Genomic DNA, 27,947 nt, shown 5'->3' with positions numbered 1-27,947 from the left:
ATATGCTGAAGGGCAAAGCTGCTATTTAGGGGAAGCTCAATGAATGAGAAAAAGGCTGAGAGGAACCTCAATGAATTAGGAAAGGACTGATAGGAACCTCATGAAATTAAACAAAAATAAATGCCAAGTCCTGAACCCGGGATGGAAAACCTCTCTGCAGCAGTATGGGCTGGGCACTAACCCACTGGAAAGCAGCTCTGTAAGAAAGGACCTGAGGATTCTTTTGGACAAGCTGAACGTGAGTCAACAATGTGTCTTTGCGGCAAAGGTGGCCAAGAACATCCTGGGCAGCATTAGCAAGAGTGTAGCCAGCAAGTCCCAGGAAGTGACTCTTGCCCTCTGTCACTTGTCAGACCATACATGGAGTACCTTGTTCAGTTTTGTGCTTCCTGGTACAAGACAGAATATTGGCATTCTAGAGCGAATCCAGAAAAGGCCGCCAAGATGATCAGGGACTGGAGAACATAATGTTCAAGGAGAGGCTGAAAAAACTGGGTATTGTTCTGCCTTAAGAAGAAAAGGCATTATTACTCTTTTTAATAGCCTAATGAAAAAGTGTAGAAAAGACAGAGCTAAACTTCTTTTCAGGGTGCACAGTGTGACAAGATGTATTGGGCACAAGCAGTAACAAAGAAATTGTGATTAGAAATCAGGAAATTAAAGTCATCGTGAAGCTGGTCAAACAGTGGGGCAGGCTGCCCAGAGAGGCTGTGGAATTGCCATCCTTGGAGATGTTCAAAACCTGCCTGGACATTGCCCTGAGCAAGCTGAGCTAATTTGACCCTGCTTCAATTAGGTTTGGGCTGAGTATGTGCCAGAGGTCCCTTTCAATCTTACGTTATTCTGTGATTAATAAGTGAAGACTGTAAAATCTGAAAATTTACCCAGCATGAAATTCCAACTGGTCATTACGCAGGAAATGGTGTACTTGAAAAGTAAGTTAAACTAAGCAGCCAACCATCCCTGAAGCTTCTTAAATAAGATAGTTTTATACTTTATAATTTTTTCTCTTTACATGGAGCTTGAACAACTCAAAGGTGCTTACCATAAACCCAGCATAGGGAGGGATTTTTCTTTTATGCTAGGAATATATATACATTAATGCTACTTTGGAGTCTGTAAAAATTGCATTTAGTATAAATGGGAACTAGTACTAGCTTACGTCAATCTGGGAAAGGTAAATCTGATAGATGACAATAACATTTGTCACTGTGCATCACATGTAATGCCTACAAAACCAAATATAGTGTGAAACTAAGCAATAATTCACTTTTACTTTTTACTGTAAATATCAACAATTCTTTAGATTTCCTTGATTATATTAAGTAGAGGGGTGGCAATATTAATCTGTTGCTGGCTGTGTAAATAGGATAAGGGAAAAAAAATATTTCAAATATACCAAAACTGATCTTTAACCATCTTAATTAGAAACTTTTTAGGCATACAAACAGTATAATGCATAAATAAGTTGGAAAAAATGTTAGAGTAGTATTTGATTGTAATCACAGTGTTTGATGAAATAATGTCAGACTGAAAGACACTACATTTGATACAGTAATGCTAATGTATGTTTCTTTTAAAATCAAAATCATGTAGCAAAGGCTGTAGGTAGAAAGCTGAAGTTTCATGCAGAATTACTGCAGCAGTGAAATGATTGTACCCTGAATATCAACGTTTGTTACATAAACAGAATCATGTAAGTTATTCTTAGTAGTTCGCTCTTTCTTCCTTTTTCATTGGAAAAAAACTTATTTATAAATGTTTATGCAGACACATCTGTTTGTTAATATATCTGGGACATGTAGTCAAAGTTATAAATTTATTATCTGTATGGATATCTTTTAAATTACTTATGGTGAATATTTTTTAACAAATCTAAGATGAATGCTCAAACAGTACATAACTTTCACATTAAAAAATATTTTCCTATAAGAAATATCCTAACTGTCATTGTTAGATACCAAGTAATAGTCTCAAGAGGAACCGAACAGCTGTATTCAATCAGAGCTTTTAATTGTATTGTTGCTGTATTGTTTGTTAGTGAGAAACAAAACCAAATGCATTAGAATTAGAATCATGCCAGAATTATAAAATAGTGGTCTGGGAACTGTGAGTAACAGCATTGTCGGGGAAAAATTTGCTCTCAGATTTACATCACATGATGTAACAGCTTCTTGTAGGGTTCTACAGGTTTGCTGCTGACGTTAATTAGGTTTAAATGATGAAGCTCCCATTCACTATAGTGAAACATTATTTCATTGCATTTTGTTTATGTTTTTGTACTATGATTTCAGTAACTTCTCTCAGAAATCCACTAATCTCTTTCTTACTGTTTTTATTGTCACTGCTACACAATGATACTTTCATTAACATTTTCAGAATTGCCTGAAATTGGAATCATTAATGAAATCATAGTTCCAATGTGCGCAGCTCTTGACCTTTTGCTCTATTTAAGCCTATGTTTTTTCTAAGCCATATTTTATAGCTTTAATATATGTGATCCAATAAAATCGAGGCATTGTAAAACTTCCTAATTACAAATGAGTGATGGAGTGATGTAGACGGTCAATCTAATGGAATTAAAGAGTTATGAAACAAATAGGACATGTATCACGTTTCTATTCTAAAAAAAGCCCAATCAAATGCATGCTAGTAAAATAAAGGAAATTCAATTACAGAAGACCAGAAGCTTGCATTATCAACAGTCTAGTGCAATCCCACAAAACAGGAAGGAAAGCAAAAGAGGAAATGTTCTTTTAAACTCTGCTTTGTAAGAGGATTAAAAGTTATTAGAAAGAAGACTACATTTAAATCTAAAGAGGTATTAAAATAAAATAATTATTTAAATTTAGAGTAACATTTGATACTTTACTCTATTAAAAATATTATAAACATTAACTCAGACAAGTCTAATCATCCTTTAGCTGAAGATAAAGTGAATCTCTTTAGTAGGCATTAGATTGAGGCCAATCACTGAAATTTACAGATAAAGATGCTTAACCCTAGATAAGTCAACACAGCCATCTAGCAAACAGTAACTAAATGAAATTTATTAGAACAGAACTTTTGGCCTTTCTCTGTTCTAGTATACTCAGATAACTGCTGGCAGTATCAATTATCTTGAAGAAGTAACTCTTTGGGGAGCAAAGCCAACAAAGTTCATTCTTCATCACATAGCTGCTCTGCAAGAGGTATTCATATGCATTCATCACAGAATGAGAGTAGGCTCACATTGCTTTCTTTCATTTAGGAGCATTAGTGGGAGCACTGCCTGGCTACTCGTTTTCATGAAAGATTTAGAGACAAATAACCGATGTCCTTTGAGGTGTCAATACTATAACTGAATTTAGTTGAAAGAAGCAAGCTGTTGAAAGTTAGCAAGTACTTTCTTACAAGCAAAGGAGAGAGAATAAGTATAAGAAAATCAAGATACAAGTGAAATATTGCACAGCTAACACTCCAGAAATTGAAAGATCCTTAGGGCAAAAAAATAAGTAAGTTTAAACTAAAAAAATAAGGGATGGCCATAGGAATTAATACCAAATTAAAATCTAATTCATTCTTTCTCATCAGACTACTGGGACATGCTTAAACCAACAGTTAGTAGTGAAGGTCCTCCTACACTGAGGGACCATTCCATTTTTCTTTGAAGCTAGGATTATGAGCATACCAAGAATCGCCAGCACCGTGCTGTCCTTCAGCACTTCCATGGAACCTGAGCACACGAAGTAGATTGCTTGCAGGGCGTCTCCCTGCCGGAGGAGGTATTCCCCAGGAGCACAGAACGAGGTTTTGATATGCAGAGACAGAGACCTGAGGCAACCGCGGCTGGCACACTCGAAAAGGGAGAGCTGCAGAATCTCCTTGTTCAAGTGCATGGTGATGTCTGAACGTAGCTCGTCGGGGAAGTCTTTTAAAAGCTGTCCAAAAAAAGAGAAAAAGGGGAAAAAAAGAGAAAAAGTGTAAATAATTTGTTTCTTCTTTTGCAGAAGTGATCTGATTTAGTAGTGCTGCACACGTCATACTGATGCAAAGATTTCCCTTTGATTTTTCTTACCCCTTGATAAGACAGTGCTATGTCTTAATAAATCTTTGCACTGATAAATTCCAGGAAGAACATGAATAAAATATGCCTTTTTACAAAAACAAGGGAAAAAGTCAACAACACTGTGTGCAGGGATTCCCCCTAAAGCACAATTTAACCTTGCCCAAGTTCTTACCAGCTGTTAGAACACAGTAGTCTGTTCAGGTATATACCACTTCATGCAGTGGCATATACATTGAAACCAGCAAAAATGAACTTAGTTCAGATTTTCTTTAAAATTCTTGTATAAAATTCATCAATAGGCTATATTGTTTACTTCTTCTATGGTAAAATGACTGGAAGAGAAATAACTCAAAAAACCCTCTAAGTTTTTTATGTGGGTGTGTGGCGTTTTATTTTAATTGATGAAATTGGACAGTGAAAGAGAGGTAGGAAAAGAATGGACTTAAGGTGTATGTTTAGTGGAAGAACCTATGGAAACTAAAAGACCTATGGAGACTAAAAGTCTTCCTATTTTTCCTTGGTCTTAATTTTAGGCGAATTCCCGATGTAGTCTGGCCAACACTTAATGATATCTATATATGTTTTACAAAAGGTCTGCTGCAGAACAGCAAAATTGAGAGAAGCACCTTTCTGCTCAGAGACAGTCTTCTGAGAATGACGTATACCGGCCTAAACCATGTTTCTTTTTGTCACAGTACCACAAAAATTTCAGGTGGAGCTTTAAAAAAAAAAATGTTTAAGTCATTTCAAGTGTCAGTCCCATTGATGCAGAATATACTGCCTGTCTACTGGCAGAGCTCTGGACCATGCAAACCGCAAGCCCACAAGCATTGTTTTCTCTGTAGTTTATGGTCCTCTGGCAACTGAGCAGTACAGTCAGCCAACACTTGACCAAGCGGGCTTAGACAAGGCAGTTTGTGCATGGGAGGCAAATCATGAAATACTGATGGTCTCTCCAGAGGCTGCTATTGTAGTACAGCAGTCACTCATTTGCTGTGCGACTAAAGGTACAGAAGGTACAGAAGCTGAAGGTGATCCTTAACTAAATCTAGGAAAGCTTTGACATCTAAGTGGTTTTTGTACCTTTGTAAATCTTACTAGGCTCCTTCTGTTGCTAGGATGCTGCTGAAAACCCCATTCTTTGTGCTGTGCACACCACTAAAAGGATTTATCAGGAAAAGAATGTTCTCAAACCCAAATCTTTCTGCTTATTTCCACATTATCTTTAGAAGCCACTGAGTTTTATAATGACATATATAACAAGAACTCTGAAGGGAATGGTTCATTCAAATAACACTCTAGCAGACAGAAGCCATTATTTCTTCTGGAGTATAGTAATACACAACCTCAATAAATCATTTAAAAGAACCAAGTAAAGACAAGACCAAAAATCTGTCTTTTGCTTTCATCCTCATAGAATCATAGAATCGTTAGGGCTAGAAGGGACCTTCAAAGGTCATCTAGTCCAACCCCCCTGCAAGGAACAGTCACATTCTGCAATATTTAAAAACATGGAGAAATGAATAGCATGAAAATTCAGGCCAAACCACTTGTTTACAGTATTGCAAAGAATTAAAGAAAATGAAGGAGGGAGGAAAGAGCAGTAAAGAAGTCCTTCCTTTAAAAAATACTTTACAAACCCAGTAGATTTTTTGTTTGTTGAAAGGCAAAACTGCTCACTGAGGTGTTTCTGCTGGATTCATCCAAAATTTTCTGATTAATACCTCTTCAGCATTTCAGAATTATGGAAGACTTTGAATTTTTAATATATGATATGATGTCCTAAACCGGATTTTTCAATAGCGTATCCTCCTCCTGGGATAACCCAGCTTTATTTTTAGGCATATTCTTTTTTATATATAACTTCACACAAAATACAGCATCACAAATGGAAAACTACCGCTTCCCCCCTCCCAACTCTAAGTCCACAGTCAAAACCATCAAACACACAACTTCCCATGTTTGGTTACCTCATTGGAATCAATTCCGTTATTAACAGACCACGTGGTTTGGAAATATTCGAGCATCCTTTGCTTTAGCTGCTGTGGCAGGTGATGGACCCGTATAAAATCCTTCAGATCCTTGGTTCTTGTGTGATAAAGGGACCATCTGGAGTACATCCTCTGAATTATGGCAGTCACATTGCCAAACACCAAGGCATGCATCAGAGCTAGGGAGGACAGAAATTACGTGCATGTGCGAAGTGACTTGTTGATTACTATCAAGTAACACAGAAAATAAACAGAATCCTCACCGAAAACCAGTTTCCTACTTGATACATATAGTAAAACTTTTGAATACAAGACTCCATAAGTAATATATAGTAGTATTCACACAATTCATGTCCATTTTTTGTGCCACTAGCAGTCACAGTCATGATGGAACCATATCTGATGCTATCTAGTGAAGGTACCAAGCAAAAGAATGTCCAAGCCAAGGTAAGTTCATAGTCTAAGAAAAAGAAAACAGTTGAACACATGTAGGCAGGCATGCTCAGGAAATAATGAGAAATGATTAATCAGTATGAGAACTACAATCAAATGGTCAGTTAGCAACTACATAGAATGTAATACGTTTCAGAGAACTCACAAAACCAGTTACTAATGGGGACCATGTGTAGTGGAACATGATTGCAAACAACATTTAGAGATGTATCATATTCTGGGGAACAAGATGTTAAGAAAAAAAAAAGGACAGAAAAAAAAACATTGTAAAGCAGAAATTTAGGATAAAAAAAACGAGAGATATACATTCAAACTGACAAAATGATTTCTTATGTTGCTTGGGAAGGTCAAATGTGTGAAATTGTTATCAGAAAGTTCTGACATCCTGGAGTTTGTCTACAATTAGAGACTGGCTTGGGAATAAAAAGACCAGAAGCAAAATTGAAGAAATGCTTACAGATACTGGTCATCTGGGTTTGTCTGTTTAGGAATGTGCTTGCTGATTATCAGTGGGAAAAATCACTGCTAGATTGTCTGTCATATGATATTGATCTGAGGTATATAATATACACATTTACAAATTGTTTATTGAAAAAAATATTAAAGAGCTTGATTATTACTCTTAAGGGACATCTATCTATAGTGCTTGAAAGACAGCAGACAGACTCTTCAGAGTGGCAAAGGAATTAGTTTATAAACAAGACAAACAAGATGTTGACCTTGTATGGCCATTTACAGAAGTCTAGTATGAATAAGGAGAGACAAAGGGGAACGGGAGGAGGAAAGGATGCATTTTGGTGGTTAATAATGCTTTGATATGGTAGAAACAGGCAGAAAATTCTTTAGTTTGGAGTGTTGAAAATTTTTACAGGCTGAGTAAAACACAAAGGAGCTAGTAACAATATCAATGTCATTATTGTGAAGGGAGTGCAGAAAAAAAGATAACACATTGCAGTGTGATGTAGTTTCAGAATGCAGTATGCGTTCTTGTAGAGGTGATCCAATGATATGATTAAGTCAATATAACTCCATTAGAAAAAGAAGATAAATGAAAAGCAGGACAGAAAGAAAAGGATCAGATATGAATATTGAAAAGTAAAGTAGGCATAATTGGAAATTTATTCCTAAAAATAATCAGCTGGATCAACTAGGTGTTGTTCCTGATGGTGCGGTGAATTGCTAAATCACCAATGTCAGAAGCTTGGGCAACAAAATGTGAGCATATATGATGGATATAGGGTATTATAATAGAAATATAGCAGCTAGGACTGCTATATATGAGCCAGATGTAAGTAAACAGGCTAAAGAGGTAGTGTAGCCTCTTCAAGTATGTGATAATCAGTTTAAAAAGAAGAGACGGATAAATCATTAGGTGGTGTATCAATGCATACATTAGAATCACATGTGACGTAAATCTCCCAACAGGCTCCAAGTTTAGGAGCTGGATGGTGCATTGATATCTGTGATGTTATTATAGGCACAAATATCATGAAGGATTTTATTTTTATGGGAGAATTTGTCTTTGTATATGTACATTGGAAGACAACTGCAACTGATGACAAGCTATTCCTGGCTGTGATAAGCACTAGATTTCTATATCAAATAATCACAGAGTCACCCTACTTTCTGTAAGAAATCTATGAATCTATTCTCCAAAACGGAGTAGGCCAGGTTAAAAACTTCTAGGAACTGTATTTCTTAAAGTTCGTTTTTGTGTTTCATAAACACAAAACTGCACATTTTTGTCTCAAAGAACACAGAGAATACAAGACAGCACATGGGACGGTCACCTGCAGGAGGACAGATCAGATTAATACTTTACAGATGCTAGGAATTCTGGATAAATTTTAGTAAGTAACTTTTCCTTCCAACTTTAAGAAGAAATATTGTATAGACTAAGATGTTTTGTGTTCACAACATTACTTGTCTTAAATTGTATTTTCAAATTGATGCAAAACAAAAATTAATACCAAGAGGCAGGTAAAAATCAAATAAGAATATTATAAGTTATTTATCTGTTAAATTAACACTTCATTTTTTTTTTTTCTGGCTTCAACTTTCTTCAAGGTTGCAATAAATTCGCTTCATTCTTTCAATTTGCAGTGTCGCACATTAAAGAGGTACAGACAAACTACTGCTAAACTATATCATGCTACCCATTACACCTGAAATTTCATAAACTTATGGCTTGGTCTAAAAATTGTAAAAAACTTACGCTAATTTTTCTCAAGACATCATTTTCTACTAGGGAATTTTAAACTTAAATACCAGCCAAAACTATATATCAAAACACGTTTTAAGAAATGAAAAGTTAAACATAAAGTATAACAGACTAGTACATTATTTCTAATAGCGTTTTCTGAGACACACTCACCAGTCCACATCGTATGATGCTAACTCCTTCTTCAAGTTTGCTTGCTTTGCTGATTTTCTTAAACAGTGTCTAAAATACAATTCCTGAAGAAAATGCCTGCAAATCAGTCTGCTCTGCTTTCTTACCTGGATACACCTTGTTCACTGAACCCTCACAGATATAGTAATTCTTCTGCCTGCTTGCCTATAAGTGACTTTGCCTTTTGGTTTTCAGTTCCCTCTTACTACATTCAGTTGACTAGTTCTTCACAATTTATTCAGTGCACAAGCATATTAGTTCTACCACTCAATAATGTAAGACATGAAAAAGAAATTACTATAACGGAACTAAATAAAAGTATAGGATACTTTTATATTCTACTTTATGAAGTTTGTAAAAGCTCTGCTGTATCAAAGTGAATTAAATATTCATCATTGCCTTACACAGGATATATCTTGATTTCTTGATAGAAACTAAAATTCCTTCCTTCATTCCAACAGATTTTATTTAGTGAAAGTCACAAAGCACAGAGACTTCATTGTATTTTAAAAATATAATTTTATGCTACCAGCAAAAGCAATTAACTAGCTGCTTGTGTTTTTGTGACATTTTCAAAATCAAAATGATAATTGTTCTTGGATGATTCATTATATTATTGCCACTCATTTTCAGTACTGGGAAAAATGACATTAATTCATTGAGCACTTTTTCTACCACTTCATGCTGCAAATATATAGTTTACAGGTCATTCATTGTATTCTCCGGTTTTCAAGTGTCAAGTTGCCAGTTTATATTTGCCCAGGAAAATTTGTGCCGCAAAGCTGACACCCAGTGCCTTACTCACTAGCCCTGGAGAAATACCTGCTCATATTTTCAGAATAATTAGGCAAGCAGAAAAAAAAATAAGGAGGGTGGGGAGGGTAGTACTCCAGTGGTAATCTGCTTTTACCCTTCGCACCCACTGTGACATCTTTGAGTTGTATGACATACACACTATGAAATAGCACAGCTGATTTTTGAAGGGAGAAAGATGAAGATAAAGAGAGAGCTGCAGGTACTTCCTCCAGTGGCCCTGGCTTACCAGACTCTGCAGGTGCCACCAGCTCACTGGTTGTGCCTAGGTGCTTCAGCTGAAAGAAGGCAACCATAAATGAGCACATGGCTTTCCCCAACAGTATGGCTTGGCAATTAATGTAAATAAAAATACTGCTAAGAGCTCCAAATATGATAAAAACTTTGCATTTTGATTCTAATCTGAAGCAGTGATGTGGTAAAATTTACTTAGTGATAATTAAACTACTTTTTGTTTATGATGGAGTGATGTATGGCTCACCAAATCACTCGTCTCCCATTGCTTTCTCCCTGGGCTGGTCCTTCAGATCTGGATACACACCAGCTCACAGCCAGACACAGCAGTGGGCTGCCAACCTCCCCTCTCCATCATCCCCAGGGATGCTGTGGGGACTGAACTGGAGCTAAACGTACACCTATTACTTGGCTGACTGGAAGAGTGCCTGGCATGTAACTGAAATGCTCCCCTGGCACATGGCTGGGCCACACTTACTGACAATGATGTGACTTTGGATTTTACCGGTGACAACTGTCTTCTGTCTCCGTAAGTGATGAAAATGTAAGAGTTATGTCTGCATAAGAGAGTTTATCTAGTGTAAAGCTAACGAAGTTACTTCCTTCTTTTGCCATTTAAATTAAACTTTCTGTTGTGTATTTTTCTTTGAAAGAATCTTAGCAAAATTTCAGTTCTTATTTTACTTGTCCCTATCCCCCCAAAATGTTTCATATGATGCTTAGTATTTGTACCTACCCCCAATCAGCATTGTGCAAATGGAGAAGATCTTTTCAGCATCGGTATTAGCTGAAACATTTCCAAACCCAACACTGGTGAGGCTGCTGAGGGTGAAATATAGGGCAGCTATATAGGCACTTCTGATTGATGGGCCTCCTAGGGTATTATTCTCATAGTAAGGAGACTCAATACGTTTTCCTAGCTCATGAAGCCAACCTGAAAAACAAAGCATAAAAAGAACTATTGAGGAATACTGACACCATGAAAACTACATATTCTGTAAAACAAAACAATTATTAAAAAAAATATTTGGAAGACACTGCATTCTTGACACAATTCCAAGAATAAAAAGAACATTAAGCTGTAGGAATTTATACAGCATGTAAAGGATTGTGTCTCTGGAGTATTTATTTTTATGCATGATTATTTATGATAACAACTGTATTTCTGTATGGAAATCAAGTGGTTTTGAATTGCATATTACAAGTCTAACTAGATAATTCATAACATCCATTAAGGCACTAAAAAGAAAAAAATCATCACCTAATAACACTGCAGCAAGAATGCAACATTGATTTGATTCTTTCCAATAATTAATGCTTGGAAAGCTTTTTGAGATTCTAAGACTAAATTGTTATAATAATAATTACATATTTAGAGCTTTTTATGTTTCTCTTTACAGCAGAAAAGATTCAAACAAGTAAACATAACTTACAAACCAGAATTAATTTTCAAAAGATGCTTCAGTGAATATTTTCTAAATTGTTTATATAATCTTTCATTTGCTAAATGAGTCTATGTGTGCTAGATAAAGTAGAATTAGCTACTGTGTCATAGATATTTAAAAAGCAACAAGCCAACAAAAAAAACCCCAAAGCAACCAACAAGCAAAAAGCATGCAGTTCTAGTTTTGGATAAAGAAGACAAACAACCTGAATGAATTGCATAAACACAATGCTTCATAAAAATCAAGATAGGAAAAAAAAAAAAGATAAAAATCAATTTGTCTGCTCAGTTTTGCCTGTTAAGCAGTTTTCTTGGGAGAGTGGAAATCTTTCCTGGATATTCAGGGAGAACTGTCAAAACAAAATATTCCTGGCAGTTGGAGTTTTATTTTAGAAAATTAGTTGGGGGTCTGCAAGTTGTAAACTGAGACCTGACACACCGAATCATCTTCTGAAGCTTCTCTCTCCACTTCAATCAGCATCCATTTCTTCGTTTTAGATGAATCCAAGTATGAACTAGGGGAAATCCCCTTGTATCTGCAAAAGCAGGGGGCAGATTTAAAGTATCTGTCCCAGCACTTCCAGTTAAGTTGGGGAAAAAGCCTGTAAGAGTTTACCACTTACAGTAGACTTGTTGAGGCGTGCTCGCTATCATCCTCAGCTCCATGCTTTCTTGCATTCTCTCTTACAGAGAGAGCTAAGCCAGAAGGGCTGAGTAATGATGGTGTAAGGTCTAGCCATGACCCTGCCAATCCACTCCACGCAGGCCAGGAAATTTAATAAAAAGCATAAATGAAAACACTCTGCATTGTCATGAGATGGCAGTACTGAATGGGCTGGCTTTCTTTGCCAACAGGCAAGAAAGTACATGAAAATTTCCTTGATTTTGCCTTGATAGAAAGTATTAATCACACGAGGCTATTTTATATCTGTGTCTCCTAATTATTTTAAATTAAAGTAAAACTAAAAAAAATAAAAAGCCTAACTGGACCTATACTGATAATTTCTCTCTGCACTACTGTTTTTCTAACATTATACTACATATTTCCAACAATAATATGGGCCTTTTTACGGTAGATATAATTCCTATGCTCATGTTAGGCATGCAATCCTACACATTGAAGAATAAAGAAAGAAGAAAATCCCTGGCAGACAGTAGATGTAGAGTTAAAAAAAGTCTATCTAAACCTGATGTAAAGAAATACAATCATAAAGTTCAACATTAGGTTTTGAAAGTCTTCTAGTGCATACAAAAATCTGCAAAACTGAAACAAATTAAATAAGTTATTTTAAATAACTGTAACTGATGTGTGAATACTGAAATAATGCCTCTTAGGAGAAAATATTTTTCCTGAGAGTGTTCTAAAAGCTACTGATTCTTGACCTCAGTATTCCCATTTTTCTGTCTTTTGTTATCTAAATGAATTTCACGTTCGTTGTTCCTAGTGGTCATATTGCATTTGATTGCAAGTTTCTCCACCTCAGTTTCAGCTGCCAAACAAAAAAAAATAAATTTGAGTTTACCTATTGTAACTTTATAAGAAACATTACAGGAGACGCTTTGTGACAAATACATTTTCCTAGTTATCCAGAAGAGGTGGATGACTCCATTCTTTAATTGATAGATACACATAAACTGGTTTCTCCTTTACAGCGCACTTTATGTTCAAGGCTATCAAGCAAAAAACTCAACCCTACTGAAACATCATTATTCCTAAAGGATGCATTACTGCTAGTAGCGGTAAGGTACAAAAATAAATGCCTACACTGTACCAAACTGTAGAAGTGCCTATAATATTTATAATGTAATTCTACTACCAATGTACGAAGCACAATGTTAGCCTTTTACAGCTAGTTGCTAACAAGCACTCTAGCCAAGACATCAATTTTTGAGATGAGTTCAGCACTCTGTGCGCGGGTCTGTGGCATAACTGAGGGTCAGACAAATGATCTTAATCAGTAACATAAATGGCTTATCACTGAGCTACTACAGTAGCAGTTAGCAATTATTAGCAATTGTTAACAATCACTAAAAAAAAATCCCATTATGTAAAGAAAAGCTATTAGGTAACTTCCTTTAGAGATGGACCATGAGATCTGGAACAGAAAATGTATATATGAAAGTGAAAATCCAATAAATATATTCCTCTGATTTGTAGATAAGGACCTGTTTACAGCTTCTCATTTCTATTTTGGCTGTTAGAGATGACCCTAATCAGGACGTTTTGAAGAAATATAGGATGAAGTTTCAGCCAAAGTATATAAAATGCTGCAAGATCTTCCAGATCAACTATAATTCTCAGATTTTTGTTGATAGCACTACATTTTTTTTTATTTGGGGTAGAGAGAAGATACTCTTGGTTGTAAATACTTTCATTAGCCAATGGAAATAGTAATGAGATAACATGACTGACTGAAACCTTTTACTTTTTTGGTTCCTATAGGTAACATCTCTCACAAGATTCTCTGGCAAACCTGAATAATTGATTTCTGCCCTCAGGGAAGAAGAGAAAAAAAAATACCTTGGAGTCAGAGGGAATTTGTAGAATTTAGCATTATGAATCTTGTCTAGTTTTGAATTAGCATTATCTAGATACAGCTCTGTGACTTTGAAAACAATTTTAAGCACCAATTAGCATAATTAAGAGAAAGATTTTTCAAAGAGAAAAAGAGCACTGAAGTCATCAGGTACCATTGGAAGAGTCAGTAGGGATTGGTTATCTACCTCCATTAGGCTACTTTGAAAATTGCTGGAAGAATCTGTATTGGGTTTCATCTACCTGTACTGGGGAAATGCTCCACTACCAGCAGAAACATAAACAAGCATTTAAGCATCCCTAGATGACATACTTTATAACCAGATGTAGAACACATTATCTCAGTTACTGAACATCCAGAAACTCAGTCTTCCCTCAGTTTGGTGCTTGCACTGCATTGAAAAAGAGGTATATCACTCCCTATAATTTGCAAATTCATTCTATACTACTACTTAGATTCATATGTCAAACACTTAACAAAATTCTGTCTGGTACTTCATCAACTTAGAAAATAGTTGTGTTTTCTAATGCATTAATTACCCACAGCATTTATTCTATAAAACAGACAAATATTTTATCCAGTTAAAAAGCAGACCAAAATTTTCTGGTTTATTTTGGACTATTGCATCAGAAATTGGAAAGACATATGGATAAGAAGTATCTCTTAGAGCATCCCTGAATGCCTGAAAGCAGGAACAGTTCCCCAATAGAACAACAGTGATGATGTTAGAAAAGAAAGGGTGGGAGAAAGTCCCACCTTCTCTCAGCTGTAGTTCCATATCAAACTCAGGGACTTCCAAGTATTCCTAGGGAAAATGCGAAGGTAGAAAATCCCATCTACTCCCACAGTCACCTTTTGTGTTTAAACAGTATTTCAACCTCATTAAGGGCCAGACCATAGTTGGCTCTTTCACAGTAGTGAGGAAAGAGTAGTTAATGTTACACCGATAGTAAGGAAAGAGAATATGTAATGAGTAATGCTGAGGTAAACTACAGGACACTGTCAAGTGTGAGCTATCTTTAAGGGCTATGTTTCAGGCTGTTATGTTTTTCTGGCCTTAATTGAAAAACTCTAGTTCTAAATGAAAGCACAAAAAATGGCAATGGCTTTATGAGATGCCACATCATCTTTATACTTCTCCAAAACTTAGAACTGTGCCTTATGAAATAGCAGGCAATACAAAACTACTCAAATCCAAACAAAACCTAGAAATACTGGAAAACAAAAGGCAAAAAGTATAAGTCACCAAACACTGTGAAAAATAATATAGAAAAACCATCCTGAACTGGAGCGCATACAATCTTCTGATATAAATAGCTGGTAACTTTTAACACAGAAGTCTCTGCTTTATGCTTATTAATGTGTGTTGCGGTGAACAGTTTAGGGTCATTAAGAAAAAGATAAAACTATACAAGAGAAATTATATCCTTCATCACCACAATGCATTTTTAAATTAAAATCACCATGTGCCCTGAGAGCTATGTTGGCTGCAACTGCAGCAGCTCTCATTTCAGATCTGGCTTCAGGCAGGAGCTGTAGGCTTGCATGGGAAATCACACCACCCTTTCATTACATAGCTGCACACTCCAGTCTGCAAATTATCATCTCATATTTCCTTTTCAAATGGGGAAAACTGTTGAAAAGATCCCACTGATCTCAATGAAGCCAAGATTTTAGCTTGTATCTTTCTCTACTCTGTTTCCTTGAAATATTAACCTCCCAAAAATAAATCCTACAGTAAAACAGTTGATAAGACAGAACAAGTAAGAGAATTCTCTTCTTTTTAGGCAAATGCGCTCGTGATAACAGTCTCTGAGAGACAGATTTTACATGTCTAAATCACTTCCATCGAATGTCCATGTTGCTTCTTCAGAAAGTGTCATAGTTAAAGAGCATTTGAGGAGGGGAGACCAGAGCTAATATGGTATTTGAGATATTACCATCGTTTTGTGTAACACTATAACGAATATATTCTACCTTATCAACCCAAATTATAATTCATTAGACATTAAAACAGTAGCTTTGCTGTTAAGATTGCTTCCAAAGAATTTTGCACCATTACTCTCTAGTTATTTCTGATTGATACAATTCATTCAAAATTTAGAGATATATTAGAAGACTAAATAATTTTGTTCTTCTAGTGTGCATGACTCTGCATTATTGAATAATCACTGCCTCTATTCTCAGAGTGATTAATCATTTAAAGTATTCAAGTTCTTCTCTAGATCCTCTAAACCTTTTTAATCTTCATCTAGCCAACATGTTTTGACATCTGCAATTTTTTCCTGCTAAAACATTTGCATTTTTTCCCAAACTTTCATCCACTGCTTCTGGAGGACTGTAAATGTGACAGACCTTATTGCACCAAGTCACAAATAAAACATGAATTAGGCTTTTCTTTCACATAGTTTGGAAAAAATATGTACTAAAAATAGAAAACCCGACAATCCTGAAGATGTCATACAGCTGCAGGTTCTAGGAGTGTGAAAATGCAACTCCATCATGTGTACCCAAATGGCATAATTACACATAAAACAGTAAAATACAGGACATGAGTTTATGCTGTTTTCAAAATGAAGATAATAAATAAATGTTATATGCATAAATGGAAACTTGAGGTGCATCTATATGTCACATCAACAATTACAGGCTACAAAGGAACAGCTCTGGCCTAGAAGCTATATTTGAGCAGAGAATTAGCTGGCATTCAAAATAAGTAAAAGTCAAGTGGCAGTGCATGAAATTTAGACTAGAAAGTCTTCAATATTAGTACAACAGCATAGTGGCTGTATGACAATGAGGAACCATTAGTACTGATCTACTCCCCTTGGTCCTTTCTAGCACATTTTTCTGCAAACTTAAAATAATAAAAAAAAACCAAATATGATAAAGGAAAGACATTAACATTTTTCTCAAGAACTGAAATTCTGCTTAAAGATACTAAAGTTATGTCCAAAATAATTTATTCTAATAATGTGTTTTCTTATTTTGCTTTGTAGAATACGGTCCTTAACGGAGTGTATTCTTTATTATGATGGATTTAATCATAAATTTTTTTATTTTTAAATAATTTTTAAACTAGAAAAACACATAACATGGGCATGAATGAGGCTGATAGTATGTTAGAACTATCTATCACACTACAGCAAATCTACAGCGGTCAAATATGCACGGTCAAGTTTTGTGGAGGCAAATTCTTGACATGACATAGAAAACAAATAGATTTAACTTGGACTATAGGAAACATAGTTTTATCTCAGCTGCCTGTGTCTAGAGTCCTTGTGGTAAGAGTACACATAGCCACTCAAGGCTGCCCTCTGTGACCCTGGAACCAAAGTACAGGCACAAGCCATGCTGCCTGGGAACTGTGATGCATGCAGCAAGTACGGGGATTATAGCTTCGGATCAACGCGTTGCAGAGGTATCTGCCCTCCAAAGTTCATAGCATCACCTTTCTCTTTCCTTTGTGACACACTAGCCGTATATTTCTAAATCTAATTTATGCCTGTTTTAATATTTCCCCACTTTTTTCTTCGTCTGAGTCATAATTCTTTGTATTATTCCAGTGCATTCTTTGCACCAGCTTGTCCAGATAATGAAGAGTTAACTATGTTAACCTTATACAAGCAGATTATACTTAACCTCGGGGCTCAGTAGACTATTAAGCATCAACAGAATTGAGACACATGGATATTACCATGAGGGAAATTACAGAACATTTTCTACATATATATAAAAGTTTATACACTTCTGCTTGGTGAACACTTACATTATAGACAATAAAAACCAGAAAAAAACTGTTAAATACGTAATTAAAGAGGAAAAAAGTGACTCTTTTTTATCAAGTACTCTATGCCTTTCTATTAAGTAGATAAAAACTTTAGAGGGGACAGGACAAACTTCATAAGAAGATTTCATGCTTCAGATCTCAGACGTTCATCTTTCTAAAGCCTAATTCATAAACCAAAATAAAGCCTTCATTCATGTAAGTGCTATATATACATCATTTACACATCCATGTGAAATCAATAATATCACATTTAGGGGAGCTCAAAAATGATGACAATAACAAGAAAAGTAATATTTTAAAATGAAAATAAAAATAGTCGAGAGTTTCAAAACCATGCTCTTTTCAGAAACAAAGTTTGATGAGACAACATCTTCTCTCCAAAATTATACGTAAGGATTCATGAGCAGCAAATTTTAGGATCTTTCCAAAATAACAAATGCAGTAAGAGACAGGCATGACCCAAAATCCAAAGCACAAACATGTTGAGATCTGGGCCATATCTTTGCATCTAGTTAATGTCTATTATAGATCAAAGAAAAAAAAAAATCAGAATTTGAACATATGTCAGATGAAATTGTAATCCTCTGACAGTCTTTGAGAATTCCACCATTGATTTTTGAGCATCTGTAACACCATCCAGAGAAAGTCTGAATTTGGACATAGTGCAGTCAGAAAAGAAAAATAAAGACATAAATTGAAGGTCCATCTATGCCCCACAGTTCCATGGAGCTTTCACACTCAAGATGCACCAACTTCTGTACTCAAAGGCACCTAAGTTACCTTCATATCTGGTTCCTTTTTAATGCTTGCCTTAAAAGATGGAGTACTCTTTGCAGATACCTTGACTGGTGTTCTTCTTGAACACTGGTCTGAAGGAAACTATATCTCCCCCTAAATCTTTAGGGAAAGTTCTGAACTTTCTAGAGACATACCATGAAACACATTTTTTCTTTTAAAGTGTTTTAAACCCCGTGGAGTTTTCCAAATTAAATGCATGTTCCCTTTGGTTAGAGTACTTTTAAATACAATCTTAACCTTTGTCAGGGCTACCAAAAATTAATTTAATTTGAAAAGTGACATCCTGTGTAATTCTTTTGTAAGGCTAATACCTTTTGTAAATAAACAGGCTGTTGCATTTCTAATTGAATATATACTTAGAAGCTATCATAAAAATAATTACATTTTGTAGAGCTTTAACTCATGTAACTCAAAAAGTAATAACAAGATATTGACCCATTGTGCTCACTGAAAATGAAGTTTTCATGGCACAATAAATATTCAATGAACTTAGTAGTTTCAGGAAGAAGAGGTGCTCAATTAAGTGATTAAAAAAAGAAAAAATCTAGAGATTTAATTGTAATGTTGCTAACAACGAAAACACGGCTGTGCACATAGTATTGCAGACAACCTTACAGTTAAGCTCTAATTGTCTGACAAAACTCAACTCTAATTTGCAAGTATCACTGCTTAGAATAAGTAAGTAAAATTTGTATATTCTCATGGTAAAATTGAGGTCTCCTTGGAGATACTGACAAAATTCCCTTGTGGGGAGCATTCACTTTCCTGTCATCAGCAAGGTGTGGTCTGTTAAAAAATTTATATTTTCATTTTGGAAGGCCATAAGTTCAGAGAGAGATTTTTTTACCCTACAAGAAGCTTGTAATACACCCCCGTGAAGGCACTATATGTAGCTTCCAAAGTCTCTCTAGTCAATCACTTCTTGATATGTTCATGGCTTTTAAAGTGGTAGAGAAATAGGCCTGATATAAAATACTTGTAATGCTAGCATTCTACTAGAAAACAGTGTTGGAAAGATATATTTAAAAAAATATTTGGTCAGGCACAAGTAAGAACAGGGTGAAGCTCTGCAGCTGTTCCACCTGATGCAAAATGTACATAAACATTCGGCAAAACACAGCGCACATGAATTACCAACAGCTGCGCGCATTTCAAGCCCCAGTTTCTTGCCAGAACCTAACTATGTTCATGCATTAAACATCAAAATTTCTAGATGAAGTCTTCTTTTTTCCGCAAAATAAGGTTTTGCTGTTACTTTTTCTTCTACTGGGCTGGACAAATCCCTGAGGACCAGCCCAGACACAGTTCCACAGTCAGAGCCCCTAACATTTCTAAAGGTGGTAGATGCTTCATCTGAATTAGCTACTTACATTTCTCCTTCGACATGTGGCAAAATATTATTTCCAGAGAAGTTATTTCATGTCTACAACTACAGTATACTCTGGTGAGAGAGGAAAAAAGGGAGGGGTATGGGGGAGACATGTTCCTTTAAGTGAAGCTCCAAGACAGTCTGCAAAAAGCTAGCATGACCATAGAGGTTATTACTGGTGGACTTTTCCTCCAGGACCATTTGCCATGTGGAATGGGAAATGGATGGCTACGCTTGTCCTACTTGGTGAGCCAGCCCTGCAGGCAGACTGGGAAGGCTTTGCGTGGCTTGTCCCTCTCTCCCCTATGCTGCATTACTATCTTTCTGCCACATAAGGCTGCAGATTGCATCTCTGGGACACACAATTGGTATTCTGTAGACATCTACACAAATCAGCTGCACAGCTCTTTTGTTCGTATTGATGAGGAAGACTCCAATATACCTTCACAACAGTCTCATAGTATAATGCAGTAAAGATTCCTCTTACAGTAGAGATATGTCTCTCCCAAGGTAGAGACCTGACTATATTGCATATAAGAGATATGTGTAAGAATTTTAAGAGCTATCTCAGCAGATCTGCAAGGAACACATTCCTCTTGATATTTTATGATAATTCTCTAAAAATTTATACTTACTGTTGCATAGAAGCTCCAGTGTATGTGGTAAGTGCACCTGCATTCCTGCAGAACTAGATCATAAATTCCTTCAGTCTCATCTATCAAGAAGTACGTAAATTTAGAAAAGAAATGTACTGGAAACTTTTCTTCTCTATGGTAAGCATGTATAGCTCTTCTCAACAGTAATTTGTCAAATGACTATATCTGGATATGTGGAAGATTTAAATCCTTCTTGCTTTTGTAAGTCAGCAAGTTTTTTCTCTTCCCCATTTCATTGAAAACATGAGATGGGGATATTTTCAATATCCACTTTCCATGACACTCACAGTCAATACATATAAAGCATTATATATAGTTAATAATTTTAATTACATTTTTTATTTTTAAGAGGAATAGTTTATAAACAGCTCTAATGCCATTAATATATTTGTAGTTAAAAAAATGCCTTCTAATATTTTGTTAATTATCCTGGTTTGTTCCCCTCAAAAAAAAAAAAACCATAAGACTTTTTTTTAGGGTTCTTAAACTAAAATAAATTAGCAACATTAAGTAAATTAACTGCTTTTTTTTTGTAATATTGCATAATGTTCATTTAATTTTTAGATTATAGGCAAAACATGCAAGTTTATACAAATAGCTAATTTAAGAGATAAAATTGCAAGCATATCATTAGAAGGATATAAATCAGTTGTAAATCATCTCCTTTAAGAAGATGGTCACAGTGTCACTTCACAAAGAGTCTCAGCATTTAAAGTTGCTGCTTCTTAAGCAAACTGGTGTTACTGCCCTTTTCCAGACTATCAAATGCTTTGCAGCTAAGCTTGGAATTAAAAACGTTAGTGCTTCTAGTCCATTCAGTGCAAAGAGCATGTCTATCTATGCCCTCTTTGCTTCCCTGTGTTCCATCAGTCTGTACCCATCTGTTAGAGCTTTTCTTATCTTATATTTAGAGTGTAATACCCTTTTGGGCAAGAGCAGCCTTTTTATCCTGTGTTAATTCAGCAATGGAGACAAGAGGGTCTTGACCCATAACTAGGATCCCAGGTGCTGTTGCAATAAAATTAATGGTAATGACTTTTTTTTTTTAATGCTGTCAGCTAAAAGCAGGTGTTAGAAACCTGCTTTGCAGTTTTATGTGTTTCGAGCCCAAATCATGCCAAAAAAGATTTGAGCTACTGATACATTACAGCTGATGCATATATAGCTACTGATACTACTACAGCTGATACATTCCTGTCTTTTTCAAGAAGTACCCTCCTCCATAAGCAATACAGATTACATTAAAATGAAAGTTTTATTATCAAAATATGCAAAAAAAAATCCCACAAAACAAAACCTTGAAGAATGTCAGTTTAAGGTTGCTAGCAAAACTTTGGGTCTGTATGTATGAAGTGTGGCTTAGTTAATAAATTAACCTCACCTCTGTCCTGATTTCTCACCTGCTCCAGTCTCACCATCAGAGAAACTCAGGCCAAAGTTTTTCAGTACTTTATTTACGTGGCATTTCCTCAGTCCTAACAGTGAGTATATTAACAGTCCTGACTCAGAATCTGCAAACAGATTCTCCTGAGGGCAACGACAGTGGCAATCAATACTTTAAAATCGCTGTAAAAGAAAGAACTATTTATTTGCAACAGCAAGATATCAAGAGGACTATATTTTTTATAAAAGCAATGAAATATGCTACATGTATTTTCACACTGCCTGTTTAACAGTCACCGATCTACGAGAGTGGGGCTGTTTGCTTCCGGACTCCTCTGTAGGGGTCCTCTCTGCTTCTCAAAGCCGAGTAGTGCAATAGGTGGTCCCTGACAGTCGATACCTTCCCTGCTTCTGCCGTCTCCCCCACTCCAGCAATCAAGACAATTTTCAGCAGCTTCTACCTGTTCAAATGTAGCCTCCCGACTTGGTAAAACAGGGGCAGATGCCTCAGCACAGAAATTATTTCCTTTAGTAGGTCTAATTACAAACGAAAGGGTAATTGCAGAATTGCAACAAAACCATGCTAGTTTTCACCTGCCTAATCGCACAGGGGATGATATGACAGTGTGGTGTTCATTCAGGTCAGTATAGACTGTTGCAGTCTACATGACATCCATTTCTCCTTGTCTTCTACACTAATAGCATCCATGCTAGTTAGATAACAGCTAAGTATGCTAACCCTCACTACAATCCTCTCCTTGCTTGCTCCATAGATTTCTCAATATCATTTAAGTCTTTACTCTGCGTTCTTACCTAAGGAGTCACTCTGTTGCTTTCTGGACCAGGACACTGCTCCAGCCAGGCAGCCATACGACAAATAGTATTAACATTTTATTTGCTCTCGCCTTGTCTTAATTTTCTAATCCTTGAATCTAAAACCTAAGTAATATTTTTCAATATTATTTTTTTCTATGTGTCATTTGAATCAAGTAAGTTGAGATCCAAACACATTTGGCTTTTGGGAGGGGAAAATCAACAAGAGGGGATATTTTGCTCCAGATTATCTCTTAACATAATGGCAAATAAAGAATTTGCAATGTAATAAAGGCTTAGTGTAAAAAAGGAATAAAAAGCGAATAAGAAAGTTAGTGTCTTAATGTGAAAGCACACGATGTGTTTAAAGTTACAGTAGTTACGAAATAAAACATCTCTCGGCGGATCTGACAGGTCTTTTTGAAGTGTGTGACATAAGGAAATCCTAAGGATTAGCATTTTTATCTATAACTTAGATCTGACAACGAAAAATGATTTGGAATAATTAGGTATAATTATTTTTACAGAATTTGTCTTATGTAAAACTTTATAGAATGCAGAATGCCATGACATACTCTCACAACTCTGCACTGATTTCTTTTGCTGAAAGTAGTTACTAGTTAACTTTAAGCACTGTCACCTGAAAGTACAAAAGAAGCACAAATATTTTCCAAGGTAGGTGAAAATTGAAGAAAGTCTGGAAAGAAGACAGTCTTGAATAATTTCTTCGTTTTTATATGGAAATGATTTTCTATTCCAGTAACAGGAGACCTCTTCTTTTATCAAGCACCTGCTCTGTTAAAGGGCAGGAGAAAGAATAAATAAATAGAAAATTGGAATATACAGAAAGGACATTTCTAAATTAAAAATGTAAGGCATGCTCGTGCTATAGAAGAAAAGAAAACCAATTTTAGTCATTATGGTATGTCTATGGAATGCCATATGGCATTCAAACACCCTAGTATCTCTACGTATGTGATGAGGCTGAAAGAAGCAGTCCAATCAAATATTGAAGCAGCTGCTGAAAAGATTTCAAAATGTATAGCAAAGGCTTTGCAGGTTTAAACTGGATTGAGACATTATAATTTGAACAGCCAAGCCATGAGCTTTGAAACTAGAAGTAGACATTTCTGAGAAATCCTGACAAAACATCCTACTTCACCAATGTATAATAGACACTAATGTTTCAGCAAATCAGTACAAAGCTCTCCAAGGAGGGTAGTGTAACCCTAGAACAAGCTACCCAAAGAGATGGAGGCCTCTTTAGGACTTGGATGGAGCAAGACTTGTCTGACACAATTTGGGGCTGGTGATAGTCTTGCTTCAGCTAGCTGGCTGGGCCAAATCAACCCCAAAGGTTCCTCTAGTCAACATTTCTACAGTACAAAATACAGCACTTAAGGGTTAAAGAGTCTGATGTAATTTCTAGTTGACTGAGCAAGGTTTTTACACGCAATATTCGCAACTTTCAATAAATTATACTCCATGGCATTTCTCATAGATGCCCTGTGGAAAGATCACAGTGTTATTTTACCTCTTGGGATGATTCTCTCTTATGGTGTGTACATTGAACAGATTTTCCCCCAATGTGTGGCACTGGAAGATTCTATTACGGCTGCAGAAATTGGTCCAGATACAGCATTTCCACTGAGATAAAAACTGTTTGTGGAATTAATGAACGATACATAGGTAATCTGCGGTTAGATGAAGCAGGACATTTTCAGCTTTGTCGAATCTCAGGGGCTTCATCCACACACTAGATTTTTCCTTTTCACTTAAAAATTGTCCAAAATTTTTGTCCTAGATACAAACCTTGGAAATGTATTAATAACTACATAAAAACCTCATGCTCCCTTTAGCAAGCGATTTTCATCCCTATTTTTTTCTAGGCTGCAAATCCAATGGGGTATCTCAGTCCTAGGGTATTTTGTGATTGCTAAAATGGTTCAGAGAGAAAGCAGAGTATGATGCATAAAGGAAAATACAGTTTAATCAAGGAACTGAGCCTGTAGAAAATAACAGCAGGGAAGAATGACAGAATAAAACCTACTAAGGATCAAAGCAGCTGAAATACGAATAAATGTTAAACTAAAGGCAAGGGAAATGTTTCAGTTCAGTTCAACAAACGACGTTTTGGTTTGGCACAGCTCCATCACAAAAAATAGAGGTTTGGGTTTTCAAATCCATTGAAATCAAATCAAAATCAATCAAATGATTTCCAGAAAATTATTTTCTACAGATATTTTAAAATTTAAATTTATAATTTAAATTCTGACAAGGTCTGGTATACACAGGTCTGAAGTGAGGGATGTTAATAAAGAAAACCTTTCCTGGAAAGTATGTTTTGCATATAAATCATGCAGAAAAGTAAGGCCAGGTTTCTAGGTAAACATTTAAGAGACCTTCATTTGTAGAGTGTAGGTCTTTACCATGTACAGACAGGTTTCCACACACACTTCCAACACATGTACAGGTGATTACAGCTGTGCATATAAAATGAGTGAAAAACTATGCGCCTCTGCTCATATTGCACTAAAAATTGTGCATGACTATGATTATCTGCAAATAGGATTTCCTCTTCAAAACCTAGATGAACTTTCACTCCCTCATTATACTTACTCAAAAGTGTAACCTAATCAGATAAAACCAAAAATTTATTTCATAAATATTTCACACTATAAGCCTCTTGAAATTGGGCCTCATATATAGTGTTCTAGACCAGAACTGTTTTAAACATTCAGGTAAACTATCCAGCAGACTTTAAAGAAATATTTTGTAGTTGTTTTAAAACAAATAAGTACACTTATTCACTCTAATTTCTTCATTATTTTGATGAGTTTATCTACTTTAGTTCTTACAAGGCTCGAAATTGTGGGCCTCAAATATTAATTCATGGAAAACGTACACATTGTTCTTACAATAAAAGCATTACTTTTACTGAGGAGCAAAACTCAAAAGGATTCAAAACACACTGAAAATATTTAACAGCTTTCTAATGTAAAGTATTCTCCTGGGATTTAAAATTTGTTTCAACTGCCTTAGAACACTTCATCACTGTGAAATGCTTCAGTACTGTGGTACATCCTAGTCTTTTTCAAAGTATGTACAATGTAATAAGTCCTGTATAAGCTTTTTTGCTGTATATTTACAAATAAATAAACGCTTTGAAAAGTTTCATAGCTTCAAAGCAGTTGACTTGATTGTCTATTTTTTTTCTACTTATTATTCGTGTATTACAGTTCAGGGGCTAATTGTTTTATATAAGTGCTGCAAGAAATAACTCAAGCTGGTTGGCTGAGTCTCTTAGACGCTGATGTCCCAAAATACTTCACAAGAGTGGTAACCATCAACTATTTCCTTAATATATTAACTAGAAGTGAATTTTCAGCCCAGTTCCCCTGACATACTTCCTCCCTTTGGACTGGAGGCTGGCGGATGTTACCCCCATTTACAAAAAAGGGCGGAAGGAGGATCCGGGGAACTACAGGCCTGTCAGTTTGACCTCGGTGACGGGCAAAGTCATGGAACAGGTTATCTTGAGTGCTATTAATGAGCACATACAGGTTAACTGGGTGATCAGGCCCAGTCAACATGGGTTTATGAAAGGCAGGTCTTGCCAATCAAACCTGATCACCTTCTATGACAGGGTGACCTGCCTGGTTGACGAGGGAAGGGCTGTGGATGTAGTTTTCCTTGACCTCAGTAAAGCCTTTGATACAGTTTCTCATAGTGTTCTGGTTGAGAAACTGATAACTGCTGGCCTGGATAGGCACACCCTCCTTTGGGTTAAAAACTGGCTGGATGGCCGGGCCCACAGAGTGGTGGTAAATGGGGCTAAATCCGGCTGGAGGCCGGTCACCAGTGGGGTTCCCCAGGGCTCAGTGCTGGGTCCAGTTCTGTTTAACATCTTTATCAATGACCTGGATGAGGGGATTGAATCTACCCTCAGTAAATTTGTGGACGACACCAAGCTGGGAGGCTGTGTCGATCTGCTTGAGGGTAGGGAGGCCCTTCAGAGGGATTTGAACAGACTGGATCGTTGGGCTGAGGCCAATGGCATGAGCTTTAATAAGGCCAAGTGCAGAGTCCTTCACTCGGGGTATAAAAACCCCAAGCATCCCTATAGGCTCGGGGAAGAGTGGCTGGAGAGCTGCCTGGCGGAGAAGGACCTGGGGGTCTTGGTTGACTACTGGCTTGATATGAGCCAGCAGTGTGCCCAGGTGGCCAAAAAGGCCAATGGGATACTGGCGTGTATCAAGAATAGTGTGACCAGCAGGAGCAGGGAAGTGATCCTGCCACTGTACTCGGCACTGGTGAGGCCACACCTGGAATATTGTGTCCAGTTTTGGGCCCCTCGCTTTAAGAGAGATATTGAGCTCCTAGAGCGAGTCCAAAGAAGGGCGACTAAACTGGTCAAGGGGCTGGAAAATAAAACTTATGAGGAGCGGCTGAGGGAGTTGGGGCTGTTTAGCCTGGAGAAGAGGAGGCTGAGGGGAGACCTGATTACAGTCTACAAATACTTGAGAAAAGATGGTGGGGAGGTGGGGGAAGGGCTCTTTACATTAGTGTTGGGTGATAGAACAAGAGGAAATGGGTATAAGCTTAGTCAGGGGAGATTCAGGTTGGATGTTAGGAAGTATTTCTTCTCTGAAAGGGTTGTCAGCCACTGGAATAGGCTGCCCAGGGAGGTGGTTGAGTCCCCATCCCTGGATGTGTTTAAGAATAGGGTGGATGAGCTACTTGAGGATATGGTTTAATGGGGATTAGGGATGGTTGGACTCGATGATCTCTAAGGTCTTTTCCAACCTAGAAATCTATGAATCTATGACATACAAAATAGACAGGAGAGTACATAGGTATGCATATTCCATACAACAACAGATCTACAATACAGATACCCCAGGTTACCTGAGTACTATAATTCATTGTACTAAGTTGAAGATGTCAGCACTCATGCATGGTTGGACTGGATGATCTCTAAGGTCTTTTCCAACCTAGAAATCTATGAAATCTATGCATGACACAACTATATATTTTTAATTCTTTTTCTTAAAGTTGCTTCTTAAAAACCAGAAAGGATCATAGTTCTAAAGTAACAGATTCTGTTATTACTAACGACAAGAAATTAAGAAAGCCAATAATCAAAACTATAACAAAGCAGGCTGAAAGAAAGGTTAAAATCAAACATCCAGGTACAGAGATGACAGACTGAAATGAGCAATTGAT

At 36.4% G+C, this 27,947-nt stretch overlaps 1 protein-coding gene across 2 annotated transcripts in view; it reads right to left on the bottom strand.

The window, feature by feature from the left end:
* Positions 1-27,947, bottom strand: part of KCNH8 (potassium voltage-gated channel subfamily H member 8) — a 200,447-nt gene that overhangs the window by 38,059 nt on the left and 134,441 nt on the right. For both annotated transcript variants that reach the window (XM_086614330.1, XM_086614332.1), the window contains 3 exons: positions 10,668-10,865; positions 6,019-6,218; positions 3,671-3,920 (listed from right to left, as the gene is read on the bottom strand). In XM_086614330.1, the coding sequence (XP_086470456.1) occupies positions 3,671-3,920; positions 6,019-6,218; positions 10,668-10,865 (648 nt within the window). The remainder of the gene's footprint in view (positions 1-3,670; positions 3,921-6,018; positions 6,219-10,667; positions 10,866-27,947) is intronic.

The sequence above is a fragment of the Tauraco erythrolophus genome, chromosome 7 (genome assembly GCF_009769465.1).
Source record: "Tauraco erythrolophus isolate bTauEry1 chromosome 7, bTauEry1.pri, whole genome shotgun sequence".
NCBI lineage: Eukaryota > Metazoa > Chordata > Aves > Musophagiformes > Musophagidae > Tauraco > Tauraco erythrolophus.
The sequence above is the reverse complement of the archived record's forward strand: the minus strand, read 5'-3'. Positions and strand labels throughout refer to the sequence as shown.